Source organism: Leguminivora glycinivorella, chromosome 24 (genome assembly GCF_023078275.1).
Source record: "Leguminivora glycinivorella isolate SPB_JAAS2020 chromosome 24, LegGlyc_1.1, whole genome shotgun sequence".
Lineage (NCBI taxonomy): Eukaryota > Metazoa > Arthropoda > Insecta > Lepidoptera > Tortricidae > Leguminivora > Leguminivora glycinivorella.
In genome coordinates, this window is record NC_062994.1 from 3,947,222 (window position 1) to 3,966,454 (window position 19,233).

The 19,233-nt window shown below is 39.5% G+C and overlaps 1 protein-coding gene across 1 annotated transcript in view; it reads right to left on the reverse strand.

The window, feature by feature from the left end:
* The window catches only part of LOC125238607 (PC4 and SFRS1-interacting protein), a 47,402-nt gene that overhangs the window by 23,786 nt on the left and 4,383 nt on the right, over positions 1-19,233 (reverse strand). The window contains exons 4-11 of the mRNA XM_048145963.1: positions 18,396-18,555; positions 17,490-17,591; positions 14,975-15,040; positions 13,805-13,977; positions 10,129-10,279; positions 7,352-7,388; positions 4,016-4,180; positions 2,712-2,813 (exon numbers count right to left, since the gene is read on the reverse strand). Of these exons, the coding sequence (XP_048001920.1) occupies positions 2,712-2,813; positions 4,016-4,180; positions 7,352-7,388; positions 10,129-10,279; positions 13,805-13,977; positions 14,975-15,040; positions 17,490-17,591; positions 18,396-18,555 (956 nt within the window). The remainder of the gene's footprint in view (positions 1-2,711; positions 2,814-4,015; positions 4,181-7,351; positions 7,389-10,128; positions 10,280-13,804; positions 13,978-14,974; positions 15,041-17,489; positions 17,592-18,395; positions 18,556-19,233) is intronic.

Genomic DNA, 19,233 nt, shown 5'->3' on the forward strand with positions numbered 1-19,233 from the left:
ATCCCATCCTCTCCAGGTGAAGTATTCCTTAAACCATTAATTACCAGGTTAAGCTCTGAAAATGAGAAGGGCTGGTCGAGAGAACAGGAGGAACGTGGCAGCGGGGGGATATCAAACAGGACGCCTCAGGGACAGTTGGCGGGGCAAGCCTATCTGCGAATTCTGCCATCCAGGGGGAATCTATTGTTGGTTTAGATTCTGGATTAAATGAACCCCTAAATCTCTTAATATTTCGCCATACAAGAGATGGAGGGGTTCTAGGAGATAGGCTCTCGCAGAACCCCTTCCAGCCCCTCTTTTTAGCCTTTGCTAAGAAACGTTTTGTATGAGCCGAAACTTTTTTGAAAGTAATGTAATCGTCCAAATTACCGGATTCATTGAAGAGGCGCTCCGCATCGTTTCTTTTTTTGATGGCAGTCGTGCAATCTGCGTTCCACCATGGGGGGGAAGGAATTTTAACCCTGGCAGGCTTCTTTTTCGGGATAAATTTGTCGGCAGCTTCCAAAATGGTATTTTTGAAGTACGTATACTTTCCCTCTTGGTCCATCTCAGTGGGGTTCCTCTCTTTGATACTATCTTCGACAAAAAAAGCATAATTGGGCCAGTCTGCTGACTGTATTTTGTATTTCAGCAGCGGCTCTGGCGGTGGTGAAGGGAGGATCGACGTTGGTTTAGTGATAATTATCGGAAAATGATCACTACCATATGATTGGCGCAAAACCCTCCACGATAACAAGGACGATAGGTTCGGCGAACATACAGTCAGATCCAGAACAGATTGGGGGTTCTGACCTGGGTAAACCCGATGCGTGGGGGTACCGTCGTTAATGACTCCCACGTTAATGTCATCAAATAAATCCAGCAGAGCTGTTGAAAAAGCATCGGAATGGTATGATCCCCAAGAGATATTGTGGCAATTGAAGTCTCCTAGAATTACCAGAGGGTGTGGTACAGATGAGAGAATAGAATGCAATTCGTCTATATCAACTACCTCAGTATGGGGTATATATACAGAGATGAAATTAATGCCCATAACCTTTGCAGCTACGGCATTAATCCCATCCGAGTGGGGAGGGATAGAAATTTGAGAAAATGGGTAACAATGTTTAATCAATAACGCACATCCAGCACGTCCGTCACTACGGTCCTCCCGGAGGCACGAGAACCCCGGTACTCTAAAAGAGCCCAGGGACGTAACCATGTCTCCGAGATGGCCGCAACGGACACAGCATGATCATTGATCAACTGGGTAAGTTCTGGTTTCTTTGGGATGATACTCCGACTATTCCATTGTAAAAAGTTGACCTGGTGACCTATTATGAAAGGTGAGTCGCTCTGCAAGTGTGACCATTAAAGGCGCAACGTCGTTCGGTAGAATGTCGCTCCATTTGGCGATGATATTTGTTAGTAACTTCAAACACAGCTCCATTAGGTCCTCCTGGGGGTGACTCTATTGTAAGCACCATTCAGGGCCTGGCCATTGGGGAGCTGTGGTGGGGGAGTACGAACAATATTATTGTGGGCCTCTCTGTCATAACCTGGGGAGAGGGGGACCCTCGCCCGGGGCGCCCGATAAATGGTCTTACGATAAGATGTCGTAGGCGGGGATGTTGGCATAAACGTATGGCAGGGTGACTCGGACGATCTAGAAGAGTCTGGAATCTGCTCAAACATGACTCTCGCTACGTCAGAGTATGGGCGGCGTACTGATGAGAACTGAGCAGCTGCCTCTGCATACGAAATACTCTGTTCAGACATAGCCAGTTTGATGGCTTTCTGCCGACCAAATTCGTTACATGTCTTGTCAGTCGCATAGTGTCTCCCGGAACAGAATATACATCTAACATGTTCAGGAGCAATGTTACATCCATCCCCAGGGTGTTTTTGTGAACATTTGTAGCACCTAGCATCAGACCGGCACTGTGCTTGGATGTGACCAAACCTGAGGCACTTCCTACATTGGATTATTGGCAGCTGATACACGTCCACAACTAATGAGGTGTAGTATGCAAAAATTTTGGCAGGCAAGCTTTGACCCTCAAAAGTTACTACTACCGATTGAGTCGGAACCCAAGACGGGGAGCCATCATCTTTAAGTATCTTCCGTTGAAGTCGACGAGCTTTAAGGATCTTCCCTTTACCTTCTCTAAGGGACGTTCCATTGACCAATTCCTCCATAGTCCAGTCTGAAGGAACTCCTCGCACCACTCCCATTCGAGATACATGATATGAAGGGATATCAGCTATAAACTTATTTTTGCCTAGAAGCGGGTGCTTAAGGAAGTTATTTGCATCCGCAGCTGTGGAGAAAGTGACCGCTACTCTGTTGCGACCCACCGATTTAATGCCACCGTCCTTCTGGATGTTATTGACGTTTGCCTGAGTTAGTAAAAGGCCTACATTTATGGGTTTTAGAGTGGCACTGGAGGAAGGGGCGGCCTCTCTAGAGACATGCACTATGAAAGGTCCATCATCGTTGGCACCATACTCTCGTGATTTGCTGTCTAGACTGGGGTGTTTGTATAGATGCGGGTTAAATTCAGTTGAGTTACTTTTGTTTATTTCAACCAATTGGAACCCTAGGCCACTCTACAACCATGTCAAAATGACAAGCAGTAAGAGATTTCTTACAATCTGATTTATGACGTCACTATGACATAGTTCTACAGTGGCCTAGGGTTCCAATTGGTTGACTGTACAATTATCCATACCCAGATCTCTATCTCTGTCCAGTGATTGTCGCTCATCGTCGGTCAGGTTCAGATCCATGACAAGCTGCGCCGATATCGACTGCGGTGTGATTTGACCCTTTTCTGAGGATAAATAAACAAAATTTTATTGAATATAACTTATATAACAAACATAATTTTATCTAATTCTGTACTCTTCTTTTAACATACACAAAATATCGTCACTACTTTTAAAGAAAATTTGAATCTGTCTGTCAATGAAAAGAAAATTGTAGTAAGTATGTATGGAATGCATATAGACTTACTGCGTTTTAACTTTGAGGAACAGCGTGAGATACGAGATTTTTTCAGAGTAGTGACGATATCCAGTTACAATTTGGTTCAGATATTCCATAGTAAAGTTCGGGAAATATAATTTGAACGTTTACTTTATCATCATTTCAGCCGTTAATCGCCCACTGCTGAACATAGGCCTTCCTTCGTGTACGCCACTTATCCCGGTCCTGGGCTAATCTCATCCAGAAGTGCCCCATATTATAGTAAACGTTCAAATTATATTTCCCGAACTATATTCGCAACTTTTCACAGTTATGAATGTTATATAAAGTTAAAGTAGTTTAGGTTTCTAATGGGTTGGCAACGCGCATGTGACACTCCTTGAGTTGCAGGCGTCTATAGGTTACAGTAAAGACCTATATAACTTCGTATAGACCGATAAAGTCTAAGAAAAAAACGTACCCCAAAACAGTACAGAAAAAGGTACGGTGAGCTAGATGGCGCTAATATTAATATTTGTCATTTTAAAACATATCAAGCTAAGAATATGGGCCAAATTGTCAAAATAGAGGTTCAAAAGTTTTAAGCCTGTGTCGAGAGATGGCAGTTTATGCATTGTGATTACACATTTTACTTTGACAGTAACTCAATACTCGATCCTCTTTGGTTACAGTGACCGCTGTCCATCTGGCGGACCGTATGCTTGTTTGCCAACGACTTAGTATAAAAAAAGGACATACAAGGGTTCAATCTCTTGCACTCTTTATTGTAACATATAATGCACAATACAACAGATTCTTATGTTAGCTTATATTGTAAAGTGTAATACAAAATGTGCCCTTACAGGATTTGAACCTGACAAAGCTATAAGGCGATTAAATTTGATGTCTTACCCAGCTGTTTCTTCAATGTGATAGCATTTGAAGCGGCTTATCCCACTGTAGTCTAGAGGCTTCGCTCTTGAAGCTGACCGGCCTGGACTGGTAGCAACACACCACTGTACTCCGGAGGATAGCTAACCCTCAATGTAAAATTAAAACATTACTTACCAAGCTGTTTCTTGAGTGTGATGGCATTTGATGCTGCTTGCTTGTCCCACTGCAGCCTGGAGGCTTCGCTCTTAAAGCTGGCCGGTCTGGACTGGAATAACTTTACTCCGCAGTACTGCCCGGAGGGAAGGTAGGTGATCAGGATATTTTCCTTCTCGGGGTCCACTGTTAAGAAAAACGTTTATTAAATAGTAATAGTAAATGTAGATTAGATTAATAAAAAAATTTATAGGATATAGTAGTAGTGATACCTTACTGACCATGGAAATTAATGACCACCGGTCTGGCTCAGACCGTAGTGACCCTGCCTGCTGAGCCGCGGTCCTGGGTTCGAATCCCGGTAAGGGCATTTATTTGTGTGATGAGCACAGATACTTGTTCCTGAGTTATGGATGTTTTCCATGTATATAAGTATGTATTTATCTATTTAAGTATGGATATCGTCACCCATAGTACAAGTTTGGCTTAGTTTGGGGCTAAGTTGATCTGTGTAAGGTGTCCCCAATATTTATTTATTTATTTATAATCTCTTTTTTACAAGAGATTTATTAGGCAACACTTATTTTAAAATTTGTATATCATTCAGATTTTTGAACACGATTTCTTAGTATACTATGAACTATAACAGAATATTTAAGTACTATAGCATAACATACTATGTTTTACGTACCTACTCTGCTACAAAAATAAGCCAACTATAAATGACTATAATGTAAAAAATAGCGAAGATTTTTTTTCAGTACAGACGGTGTTCTTTTTACGCACTAGTGAGAGAAGTGGTTCATTATATGCCAGGTTGAAACTTCGGAGGCTCATCTGTACTGAAAAACGTCGTACGATACACGTGCGAACAGGCAATTCGTAACTCGTGTCGATTTAAAACACTCCCTTCGGTCATGTTTTAATTTATCGCCACTCGTTTCGAACTTCCTTTTTTACGCAGTTGTATCGTAATGTACTATTTTGATTACCTACTTTTAACAATATTATAGTTCAATGAAATAATGGAATAAATACGAGGAAAACAGCATGAATAATATAGAGTTTATTATTTCTTACAATGTTTCATTAGTGCTAATAGTTAATTAATTATTCATGTACATGAACCCTATTTCACTTTTCATACATTTTTAAAATCATTTCACGACTTTTCTCGCTCTCAATTTTAATATTAGCATCATTTAGTTGTTCACAAACAACCATATTATTGCCAAATTCTTTAACATAGTTAGAATAGAATGTATTGAAACCCATATCACCAAATTCAGTGCTCATAACAACGTTATTTACCTTACTTCGAGTATTTGGTTCTACAAAAAGTTTTAAAAATTCGTCTTGATCTGGTATTTTATGTTCTCTGTCCAATTTTTCAAATTTTTGCGGGGTTTCTGTAAAACTTTTAACATCCATGTCTTTGTAAGTTTTGCCTAAAGACACCACGGAACATATGGAATTATTACGCGATAGGAAAGTCAAGGACATTTCTGAGTGAACACTTTCTTGAGTTATATTTTGAGAAAGCATAACTTCGTCATTGAGAAGATTTATTGAATTTAAAATGAAACCACCTAAATTTGAAGCTTGAACAGGTTTCATTTTTTTATTGTCAGAATCTGCCGAAGGCTGAGAGTTAAAAGTATTGTTTGAACACTGAGATTGAACATTAGAATCATTCAAATAAACATCGTTCATTGAATGATCAAATGATGTATGAGTTGAGTTCAAATTAATGTTATCCTTAAAAGATCTTTGCCAATTTGTAATATTTTCAGTAGTTTCAATAACATTTTGGGAGCCCTGTCTTAAGTCTTCATTTTCAATTTTGCCCGAAATGTTTTCCTTTTGCGTATCGCATTTCGTTGGTGCAATAAACTTTTTTGTCTTCTTTTTACCGAAAACCGGTACTATTTTAGCCGGAGGTGCAACATTTGATTCGCAATTGCTTTGTTTTAGATTATCTGAAAATAATACGCGAAAATGCAAAATAAACTTTCGAGAGAAGTTTAAAAAGTAAAGTTTTATTTTCATCCTAACATAACTCAAAAACAATAATAAATTAATGTAGTTTTATTTGAAATAGCATATTAATTACGGTTTCAAAACCAAATTGAAGTTTTAAAACATTGATGATGAAAACTGACCTTACTAAAATCAAAAAGTTTACCTTTCGCCAAAGTTACTTTTGTCTTATTCGTATTTGACGAACAGTCATTTTGATATTTTTCGACACACTTGTCAAAGTCATTCTTCTCATCGTATTGACTGTAAATATCTTCAAATAAACTAGAATCTTGAATAAATTCGTCCATTTTCGTTAATTGATTTTACAGCAATATTCATATTGCGCCGAAAAGCTTTAAAATCAAAGCATAAACTGTATAAATTTAAATTTCGAACGAGTTTTTTTTTCAATTTTTTGTTTTAAATTCTAGACTAAGGTTGTATAGCCAAACTGCCATGTATCGAACGAAGCATTTTCATGCTAGGCAGTTTAATTTTTTTTAAATTATTAGATAAAAGGCTTCTACAGACGTTGCGATTTTAGAATATCGTTGGTTAATTAGGAGGAACAAATTCATTTCATCAACCAAACGCCGCCATGAATTGACAACATTTCATATTTTTGAGTACTACTTTTTATTGTTTGGTTTGAAAGAACTCAATACTAAAAGATACACGTATTTTTTTATTTTTCCAAAAACTGCTATTTTAATGAGAATTTCCCTTTTTATTACTGCTTCGAGCAGAAAGAGCGTAAGTTACAAACGTCAAGACACAGCTTCGTGACGTCACATGTGTTGTTTCATACACCTAAGAAAACGACAAAATCATTCCTAAAAAAAAAGTTTTAACAGTCAGCTTAAACATTCCGGTATGTCTGACTGTCAAGTGTCACTGTCAACCACTAGTGAATGACTACGAATCATAGACTAAGCCATGATTTTTTTAATATCTTTGCTACGAACTGTTATAAGTTTCACTGTCAAACTCAAGTGACATCCCAACTGGAAGATTTTTTTGATATAGTGGCAGCTCTAAATCAGCTATTTGACGTCACTTCCCCTTTAAACTATTTTTAAGATTTTTTATACTAAAAATGCGGAAAAAAAAATTTAAAAAATGATTTATGTGATCTACAAGCGTATATCTCGAAATGGTTTTCGATTTAGGGACATTGAAAATTTTGAAACGTTGTCAATTGCAAATCATTTGATATTATCGGTGATATTTGGAAATACCATTAAACTGTATTATTTAGTATTTTATTCATGAGTAAATAATAAATTGCTAATTTCATATAACCATGGTCATGGTTAAAAAATGACTGTAACTCACCACTTTTGAAGGGCTCTTTCAACTCTCGTAGTTCCGACTGCAAGAAATAGGAAATGAAAATATATTATAGATATTTGCTTGTTAGATTACATATTTAAGGCGAGGGCGTATATTGAATCCTGAACGGCGCAAAGGATTCTAATAATTGACACTTCAACGTTCAGAGGGATCTCAGTGTTAATTCTCATATTGTTACCAAGGACCATATAATACCGGGACGGAAAATATCCATACAAAAATACCCATTTTAGGCTTAAAACTAGATGGCGCTCTTTCGCAGCCTGGAAATGGCCAAAATCATATTTTCCCCAAATATTTTTGCGTGTTTTTAGGGTTCCGTACCTCAAAGAGGAAAAACGGAACCCTTATAGGATCACTCGCGTGTCTGTCTGTCCCTCTGTCACAGCCGATTTCTCCGAAACTACTGGACCGATTTACTTGAAATTTGGCACACGTATGTAAACCTGTGGCCCAAAGACGAACATGCAATATAATCAAATGAAATTAAACGAAATTCAATCATTAGGGGCACTTTTGGGGGGTAAAATTGAAAATTAAAAATCAAAGTTATTAGAACTATATTGTGATACATATCAAATGAAAGAGCATTTTATAAGCATTCAAATATATTTTTTTTATAGTTTTTATTTTGGTAATTTAGAAGTTATTTAAGAAAAATTACCATTCCCCCCCCCTTATCTCCGAAACTACTTAGCGTAAAATTTTCAAAAAAATACACGAGATAGCCCTCTACCTGTAGATTACAGGAAAACCTATTAGAAATCTACAGTCAAGCGTAAGTCGGACTTAAGAGAAAAAAACTCAAATTGAGATTTTCACTCACTGCCGCTGCAAGTACTTACTAAATGTTTTTAAATTTTGTGAGCGCCATGGACAGGTAGAAAGAAATTCATTTCTGTTTAGAAATTGTTAAAAATTTTAATCATTTGCCAAAATGACTTAAGTTCCTACTAAAAAAGTGGCGCTTAAGACTGTTTAGAACTGCACTGACCATAATATTGCCCTAATAGGTCCAAAAACTGGTGTATATATACGAAAACAAAAAAATTGTGCCACCGACAACCAAAATCTGAAGTCTATTTGCTCTATCTCTTATAGTTTCCAAAATATACGCAAAATCTTTAAAGTACAAATCTAGTGTACGTTGCTATCACATGTCGTCAGGCGCTCATGACCTTTTTGTATGGAAATGTCGAAATCCGACTCGCACTTTACCGATTTTCATAGAAAGTTGTGTTTTATTATAGTTTTGAAGGAGGTTTCTTGTTTTTAACCACCAACGCAAAAACGACGGAGTGTTATAATAATAATAGGTTTGACGCTTGACATGTCTGTCTGGCATCATAGCTCCCGAACGAATCAATCGATTTTGATTTAGTTTTTAGGGTTCCGTAGTCAACTAGGAACCCTTATAGTTTCGCCATGTCTGTCTGTCCGTCCGTCCGTCCGTCCGTCCGTCCGTCCGTCCGTCCGTCCGCGGATAATCTCAGTAACCGTTAGCACTAGAAAGCTGAAATTTGGTACCAATATGTATATCAATCACGCCAACAAAGTGCGAAAATAAAAAATGGAAAAAAAAATTTTATTAGGGTACCCCCCCCTACATGTAAAGTGGGGGCTGATATTTTTTTTCATTCCAACACCAACGTGTGATATATTGTTGGATAGGTATTTAAAAATGAATAAGGGTTTACTAAAATCGTTTTTTGATAATATTAATATTTTCGGAAATAATCGCTCCTAAAGGAAAAAAAGTGCGTCCCCCCCCCCTCTAACTTTTGAACCATATGTTAAAAAATTATGAAAAAAATCACAAAAGTAGAACTTTATAAAGACTTTCTAGGAAAATTGTTCTGAAGACTTATATTGACCGGGATATAGACCGTGATTACCTTTTTGATTTTTGTCGAGCTCCCGATATTTCGACGCAGTTGCATGCATCATGATCACGGAAAACTACGAGTTGTGGGAGTTTTCCGTGATCATGATGCATGCAACTGCGTCGAAATATCGGGAGCTCGACAAAAATCAAAAAGGTAATCACGGTCTATATCCCGGTCAATATAAGTCTAATGAAAATAACCGTGAATCATTCAAAACTCAAATTGTTCTGAAGTTGATAGGTTCAGTAGTTTTGGAGAAAAATACGGAAAACTACGGAACCCTACACTGAGCGTGGCCCGACACGCTCTTGGCCGGTTTTTTTATTTTTATAAGAACAAATGACATGCTTCTGTATATTACATCACGTCAATACAAATTTTGAAAAAAAAAAAAAAATGCAGGCATCATCAGTGTAGTTACGATAGTATTTAATAGATGGAGGTACGATTCTTAGTATGAAGACTGTAAATCCTATACATATAAATAATCCTTGTTGTTACTATGTGACATATTATGCTATAAAAATGAACAAAAGATAATCACTTCCACACATACAATCACGCCTGTATCCCATAAAGGTGTAGGCAGAACACATGAAACTACTAAAGCTTCAGTGCCACTCTTGGCAAATAAAGGGGTTGAAAGAAAACGAAACTGTGACATTGCAGTGACAGGTTGCCAGCCTCTCGCCTATGCCACAATTTAACCCATATCCCACCGCTGGGCGAGTAACTATAAACATCGCCGTGTCTCTTTTATTTGCACGGGAGTGATTATCTTTCGTTCCATTTTATAGCCGATAGCTCGTAGCTTACTAGCTCGTGGTGGGACCAGTGCCTATAAGGGATCAATGTAACACTGTTGTATCGTACCTGTTGCACAGTGTTGTACGCCTTAATATTCCTGTCTTGCGGTTTTTCCTTAACCTCCTTTTCTTTTTCTGCGCTAGGCGATGCCCCGCGGCGTTTCTTAGGCGCTGGGGAAGGCAGGGTGGCGTTTTCTTCTGTATGTTCATCCATGTACCTAGAAGAAAACACGTTTATTTGTGAGGGTGGCTAGTAAAACGTCCCACTTTGTCGGTTATCATTAAGCCGAGATTTACTTGTAGTTTTATAGGAATAAACTGACAAGGCGGCTTTATAGCAATCGACAAAATGGGACGTTTTCCCGTGCCCACTCACATTTTACATGTCAGATACGTTATTAAATGACATTTACTCCCTGTAAGTGCAAATTTTGTAAAAGAGAGAAACATAAGGAATTTTATATTTTATTGTATATTAATATTATAAATGGGAAAGTGTGTGTGTCTGTTTGTTTGTACGCCTTTCACGGAAAAACGGAGCGACGAATTGACGTGATTTTTTTTAGTGGAGATAGTTGAAGGGATGGAGAGTGACATAGGCTACTTTTTGTCTCTTTCTAACGCGAGCGAAGCCGCGGGCAAAAGCTAGTTAACTATAAGTGGAAACTGTATTGGCTAATGCAATATCTTTACTGTGTTCTTCTTCTTCTTCTTCTTCTAGGTTAGGGGCTTTGTAAGGCTTCAGGGCGCCTTATGTATCACTGCGACCATTTCTGATCTATTGTGATCGCCACCTACTACAACTCTCGATCAAGTCCTACAAATTCAAAGACTTGTAGTATCTTTTTGAGATCGAGAAACCTCACATCCTCTGGGAGAAATTGGTAGCTGCCCAGAATCATGTTACGTGTGCGCATTAGAGAGGGGCACTCTGCCAGGATGTGCAGGGGCGTTTCATCAGACTCTAGACAGAATCTGCACCGCCCGTTTGCACGTTTCCCGATAGTGTGCATGTGCTTGTTCAGGTGGCAATGCCCTGTCAGCACCCTCACTAGGTTGCGAAGTTGGTTCCTTGACAGCGCCAAGGCATTTGAGGATGCCTTTTTGCTGTAGGCTCTGATGAGAGCCTTGGAATGGTTCATGCCTGGCGTGTTCCTCCAGAGCTGAATAGTTTTGTATTGACAGTAGGTCTTTAGGGTTAGTTTCGTAAGGCTTTTCGGGATACCGCAGAAAGGCTCTGGGCCATGGTGCTTACCCTTTGCCCCCGTACGTGCAAGCTCGTCGGCTTTCTCGTTGCCTTCGATGCCTGCGTGCCCCGGGACCCATCTTAAGACAACCTTGTTTTTGGATCCAAGGTTGTTTAATAGTTGCCTGCAGTTCTCAACCAGCTTGGACGTTATGACGTCCGAAGTTAGGGCTAAGAGTGCCGCCTGGCTATCCGAGTGGATGTAAATAGTATGGTTGACGTAGTTGCATTGCAGGTTGATTGACGCGCATTCTAAGATGGCGTATACCTCTGCCTGGAATATAGAGCAATGCCGTCCTAGATTTAGGCTTTTAGCCCTTCTAGGCGTTTCGCCGTATACTCCGCAGCCTACTTCAGATCCGGATTTGGAGCCGTCAGTGTACCACCTTAGGCTTCCTTCTTTCCATAATATTTGACTGTTTGACCAGTCCTCCCTTTCCGGGATTTCCACAGAGTAAAGTTTCTGTGGGCAGAACTGGGGGTGCATGGTGTCTGTCGGCATCCCCAGTACAGGGATATCAAGCACTGATTCAGTAAATAGTCTCAGTGTTTGTGATATCCACCCTCCTCTCTTTGTAGCCACTATTCTCAGTATGCTGGATCTTGCTTCTAGTTCCAGATAGAGGTGGAGTGGCGACAGGTTCAGCAGGGCCTCTAGTGCCGCTGTTGGAGAGGATGACATTGCTCCAGTGACGATGCTACAAGCAGCTCTTTGCAGTCTGCTGAGCTTCGCCACTGCCACTTTCTGCAGCGTCTTCTTGTACCATGCTACAGAGGCGTAGGACACTATTGGTCTCACTATAGCAGTGTACAACCATAAGGCAATTTTGGGTTTAAGACCCCATCTGTTGCCTGCGAGACGGCAGCATATTGCCAGGGCCGATTTGGCCTTCAGTAGAGTTCCGTTCAGGTGCTGGTTCCAGGTCTTTTACTGTGTTACTTTTATGTGTAATTTCCGCTGTTGGTTTCCCTATTACTAAATAAATAAAATGTATGCCACAATCGCAAATATTGTTTCGTCTATAAAACAACATTTCGGCAGGTGACGTTTTTAATTTATGGATTGTTAGTGCCATCATTTATGTACTAGAATAAATAATGGGTATCTAATCCAATGAACTATTTCTGTTAATAAGTAATCTTTTGAACGCGTTTCGTCCCGTGTCCAAAAATGGTGTATATGTATAATGTATATGTTATTGTGAAAGCCTGAACTACGGTAAAACCTAGGTTTAGATTACAAGGGTAAAACCTAGGTCTTAGTGCGTTTTCACATTATCCGATCCGATATCGGATGTCGGACCGATATCCCGTACATTACAGGCGCGATCTTAGATTTTTTCTATTGAAATCCTTCCGACATCCGATCGGATAATGTGAAAACGGTCTTACCACGGCGGTCGGTAAATGTTGTATTAGGAAGAAGTTTTGGGGGATTTCTATGAAATTTTGTGCCTTAAGTTAAAGTAACATAGTTCATACATGTTATATACGTTATATACTAACAGAAATCACATGTGACAGAGTCCAAGTCCAGTTAGGTGCGACAACGAGCGAAGCGAGGACCGTGAGCAAACCATAAACGACTTTTCAATGTAAACTCCATGTAATTTTTATCCCCCGACGCAAAAACGACGGGGCGTTATACGTTTGAAGTCTGTCTGTTTGTGTGTGTGGGTCTGTCTGTGGCATCGTAGTTCCCGGGCGGATGAACCGATTTAGATTTAGTTTTTTTTTGTTTGAAAATTGAATTAGTCAGCCATGTTTCATGAAAATCGGTCCACTATGTCGGGGGTTATTACTCTTATTAGTTTGATGTGTCTGTCTGTCTGTGGCATCGTAGCTCCCCAACGGATGAACCGATTTTTAGGGTTCCGTAGTCAACTAGGAACCCTTATAGTTTCGCCATGTCTCTCTGTCCGTCCGTCCGCGGATAATCTCAGTAACCGTTAGCACTACTAGAAAGCTGAAATTTGGTACCAATATGTATATCAATCACGCCAACAAAGTGCAAAAATAAAAAATGGAAAAAAAATGTTTTATTAGGGTACCCCCCTACATGTAAAGTGGGGGCTGATTTTTTTTTCATTCCAACCCCAACGTGTGATATATTGTTGGATAGGTATTTAAAAATGAATAAGGGTTTACTAAGATCGTTTTTTGATAATATTAATATTTTCGGAAATAATCGCTCCTAAAGGAAAAAAAAGTGCGTCCCCCCCCTCTAACTTTTGAACCATATGTTTAAAAAATATGAAAAAAATCAGAAAAGTAGAACTTTTTAAAGACTTTCTAGGAAAATTGTTTTGAACTTGATAGGTTCAGTAGTTTTTGAGAAAAATACGGAAAACTACGGAACCCTACACTGAGCGTGGCCCGACACGCTCTTGGCCGGTTTTTGTTTGAAAGTTTGATGAAAATCGGTCCACTATGTCGCGGTTTTTTTGAAAATTTAAATTTTGTGGATATCTTATCTGAAACCAAATTCAAGGTTTACCTCTTGCCAGGTTTGATCTTCCTGCCGCTCCTGCTGACGATTTCCTCATCCTTCTTGTCCTCATCTTCCTCTTTGGCATCTTTTTCCTCTTTCTTGGGGCGGCCGCGCGGGGTCTTCGGCTCTTTAGCTTTGGGCGTTGCCGCTGGCTTGGCGGTGGATTTTCGGCCTTTTGCCTGTGAAAACAAGGTGCAACTGATGGTTAAGAGGTCAAAAAAGGCGAGTGGCAATTTGAGGCGAAGCCGAAAATAGTTATAGTCCATTGCACAAATAAAGAATTTCATACGTGAGAGCGAGAAGATGATTTCTCTCTCTCTCTTTCTTTCGCACATATGAATGACAGTGGCATATCTATCAATGGCGGGGCGTGAAAATTTTCGTTGGTAAAGCCGGAGGGGATTTTGGAATCAGTATTGTATGGACTTCTACAGGTACTGGAGAATTTTAGGGAACCCGTTGGGAATCGAGTTGTGTCGATGCTCCGCCACTGATTATCTATGCACTTGCACAGCCTGCACAGGCGTCGCCTGGCGGAATAAAATATCACTGTACCTCCCCATTTGGATCAAAACATCTGTATTACATTCCATAAAAGAATACCACACTTACAGAAGACCACAGTCAAATAGCACTAGACCCTACTAATAGTTTTGTGTTCCTGCCGGTGAGTAAGGCTGCCAGAGCTTAACGAGGGTGCGGTGTGCTGGTGACGGAAGGAATTACGGAACTAATTTGTTCCGTATATTGTCCTGAGTCGTCGACAACCCAAATCCTCCTTATAACTTTTAAGTGTACAAGTTTCTAATTGGTTGGCAACGCGCACGTGACACACCTTGAGTTGCAGGCGTCCATAGGTGACGGTGACTGCTTTCCATCAGGCGGGCCGTATGATTGTTTGCCACCGACGTAGTATCCATACTAATATTATAAATGGGAAAGTGTGTGTGTCTGTTTGATTGTCCGCCTTTCACGGCAAAACGGAGCGACGAATTGACGTGTTTTTTTAAGTGGAGATAGTTGAAGGGATGGAGAGTGACATAGGCTACTTTTTGTCTCTTTCTATCGCGAGCGAAGCCGCGGGCAAAAGCTAGTAAAAAATAAATAAACAAACATGCACATATCAACCTAAATTTAGACTTAAAGCAAATAACAAATAATAAAAAGAAGCTTCACCTTTCCTTCGTCAATGACCAACGCCCCAGCGTCGTCAGAATCCTCCACAGGGCCGTCGTTCGCAGTCTAAAAACAAAATTAAACAACTAACAAGCGAAAAAATACAACACAAAAACCAATCATATACGTCAACTATTAAAAATCTGTCTAAAGCCAACCATTCACGGTACGATTCGTCGCTTCGATCGATCGGATAGATATCGTGGCGATCGGTCGCATCGAAAGTACCAGCCATAAACAAAGCGATTGATCGTTTAAAAAGTGTTTACGATCGCTTGTAAACTATAAATCGCTTTAAGGGCCCCGTTACTTAAAAACTCGTTGGTGCGAGCCGGGGTTCGAACCCGCGACCTCCGGAACGAAAGTCGCACGTACTTACCACTAGGCTACCAGCATTTTAAGGAATTATGATAACTCTTAATTTTTTTATGCGTCTTGTAGACTATACGTATTATTATAAAGATATGCAGGCCAAAATAATAACATCTATCTACAAATTTAAAACTTATCATGCTCCATGCACTATTCGAAATAATAACTTAAGCTTTTGTAAGGACTCTCGACAAATCAGTGCCTATCTCTATGGCATTGACTTTGGCTATGAACTGAGTTGATCTAAGGATTTCAGCATATCACATTTATGTCTTAAAAATGTGATTATTTATTGTGTCATCCTTTTTATAATACCTAGACCATAGAGGAATAAATAAGGGAAGATTTGTAATTCCATGCATCAGTGAATGAGGGTTATTTCGTCACTACTTTAAAAAAAAACTTGTATCTTCGTCGGTCAATGAAAAGAAAATTGTAGTAAGTATTTATGGAATGCATATAGACTTACTGCGTTTTAACTTTGAGGAATAGCGTCAGATACGAGATTTTTTAAAAGTAGTGATGATTTGTAGTGACATCTAGCGACAAATTGTAATTATTTTATAAATTGTTAAATTGGAAATTTTATCTTATACACCCCTGCACGGGAAGCATGGTCGCGCGATAGACGATAAAATAGCAGGCCGTCCCTATCGCACCATTAGTAGGTGCGATAGGGACGGCCTGATATTTTATCGTCTATCGCGTGACCATGCTTCCCGTGCAGAAATTGTGTAATTTATTTTTATGAAATAAAACTATGGAAACGGATTAAATCGCGTATAATGAATTTAAAATTCATCCCGACGTTTCGAACTCTTTACAGCGTTCGTGGTCAACGGGTGACTGAGGAAAAATTACAATGTGCAAAAGCTACCCACATACAAGAAATATTAACGAACCATGACCACAAATAATATAGATTTTTAAGGCAGGTTCAGACACTATTAATAAAGCTAGTTATACAATATTCAAAAAATTTACCATTACTATGTTTAAAAAAAAAAGGTTTTTTTTAACATAGTAATGGTAAAAAAAAAATCCTCAGTCACCCGTTGACCACGAACGCTGCAAAGAGTTCGAAACGTCGGGATGAAGTTTAAATTCATTATACGCGATTTAATCCGTTTCCATAGTTTTATTTCATGAGTAACTATCGCGGTAGCCGAAGACAATATTAATTTATTTTTAGTTTAAGTTTAGTCTATAAGTATTGACTCTTGATTTTTTTAATTATTATTTTGACATGATTTTGTAAATATTAATTGCCTGTTTTCCAAATATTTGCACGCCCGCATGCAGACTGAATGCATGCACGGATTTATATATTTTGTATATATACTATGCAAATAAATTCTTCACTACAATGTCACAGTAATGCTGAAGCTTTAGTAGTTTCGTGTGCTCTGCCTACACCTTTATGGGATACAGGCGTGATTGTATGTATTGTATGTTGTATACTATGCAAATAAATTCTTTGAATCTTTGAATCACGCGTCAAATAGCGTAAATTATCAGTACTGCTACTTGTCAATAGATGTCGCGACGAACGAAGTCTGAATTTCACGCAACGTAACACTGTTACGCGCTGTCAGTTAGAAGTCGCATTAGAAGTTGCACTTCAAAAAAAAATCTACATGATTCTACTAAGGGACTATCCACACACAGGCGACGCATGTCTTAAGACGCGGAACGGATGTCAGCACGCCGCCCGAATGTAACTGAGGAGACGTTTTTTAAATTACAAGCGCTGGTAGCCTAGCGGTAAGTACGTGCGACTTTCGTTCCGGAGGTCGCGGGTTCGAACCCCGGCTCGCACCAATGAGTTTTTCGGAATTCATGTGCGAAATGTCATTTGATATTTGCCAGTCGTTTTTCGGTGAAGGAAAACATCGTTTACCCTTAAGCATAGTTTACCCTTCGGATTGGAAGGTCAGACGGCAGTCGCTTTCGTAAAAACTAGTGCCTACGCCAAATCTTGGGATTAGTTGTAAAAGCGGACCCCATGCTCCCATGAGCCGTGGCAAATGCCGGGATAATGCAAGGAGGATGATGATGATTGGCGTGGCGCTGACGTCCGTTCCGCGTCTTAAGACATGCATCGCGTGTGTGGGTTGCCGCTAAGGCGGCAAGTAAGTCTTACCTCATCCATAGTCTCGTCGGCGGCGGTAGTGTCAATGGCGGAGTCTGCCGTCTCGTTGGCAGTCTCGTTCATGGAGTCGTCGGCGGCAGCTGGCTCGGCCTCCTGTAATCCATACTAATATTATAAATGGGAAAGTGTGCGTGTCTGTTTGTTTGTCCGTCTTTCACGGCAAAACGGAGCGACGAATTGACGTGATTTTTTAGGTAGATATAGTTGAAGGGATGGAGAGTGACATAGGCTACTTTTTGTCTCTTTCTAACGCGAGCGAAGCCGCGGGCAAAAGCTAGTAGAGTTATACAGTTAAAGGAAAGTATAGGTATTTTTAAAAGTGGAAGATATTGCCAAGGTTTAATAGTAGCAGTGTTATAAAATTTCTCATTAAAGCTATAAGAAACGATTCAATATTTGTTAAAAAACTTAAACTTTTACTGCTTAGTCCAGCATGTTATACTGTCGAGGACTCTGATGTATAAATGTACCTTTTTATAAATAATGTAATAAATATATAGGCTAGTTTCCTATAATTAAAATATTTTATGCTGTGCACGAAATAAAGCACCACATGAATAGAAGAAAAATATGGACATTAGTTATTTTTAAACATAATTTATATTTACTAAGTCAAAGAAAAAGATATAAAGCAAATGAATTGACCGTGACGTCACTCTTCAGTATTTCATAGTAATTCCATATTAGATATTAGTAATTCGTTATGACAAATCATAAAAAGAAGCTGATTTGACTAATATGATACTAGCCAATTATTATTAATATTTGATCAAAAGTAGATTTAGACCTAAGTATTTTTTATAATGAATAATGTAACTTGTAAGTAACTCCTGGCTCCCATGAGCCGTAGCAAATGCCGAGATAACACAAGGAGGATGATGGCACCAGAGTACTTACAGCCAAAGCCCCAATGACCTGCTCCAAAGGAACATTATTAGCGAAGTCGTGCTCGATCTGCTTGACACCGTCGTTGAAGTCCTTGCGTTTCACCGACTTGTTGAGAAACTTGTCTTTGTTCTCAGCGTAGTCGAAGATCATGTTCGGAGGCAGGTTGGCTCTGGAATAAGATTTTTTTTTTTTTAAAGGACATTCTTACACAGATTGACTGAGGCCCACGGTAAGCTCAAGAAGGCTTGTGTTGTGGGTACTCCACAGATCAATACAACAAGATGGCCCTTACAGGGCGACTCGCGGTCACCAAGCATACGACAAATCAGGTTTATAAAAGTTTGAACGCGTGCGACACCGATCAGTAGCGCCCAAGTATACGACCCGCTAACAGTGTCCGTGTCCGCTCGGGAAAAAATCTTAAATAATCAATTTTGGTTGCAAACAATGGTCTCTTACAGCATAAAGTGGTGTGGCAAGTCTTCTAACACTTCTACATGTAAAAAAGATGGAACAACATTCCACAGTTAAGTCAAATTAATTATTTTGTTGAATATTGTTTATTGTCCGCGGAGTTCATTTATACTGGTCAATATGGTTGTGCTGAGCGGCGCCGAGGCGCGTCCATCCCTCTTTACCGAGTTAACAATGTGATATGCTATCCCTTTCACGTAAACGACTAGGCATGGGGCCATGTTAGTTTATGTCTGTTGCGGGAACTTCGTACTGCCGTTCGTACCATGTGCTACCATTTTATGAAATATAAAAGAAAGCAGATTTGTAATAGTGAATAATTATCTAGAATCTGTAGAGTCTGTAGTGGTATTTAGTTCATTGATTAGTTTAG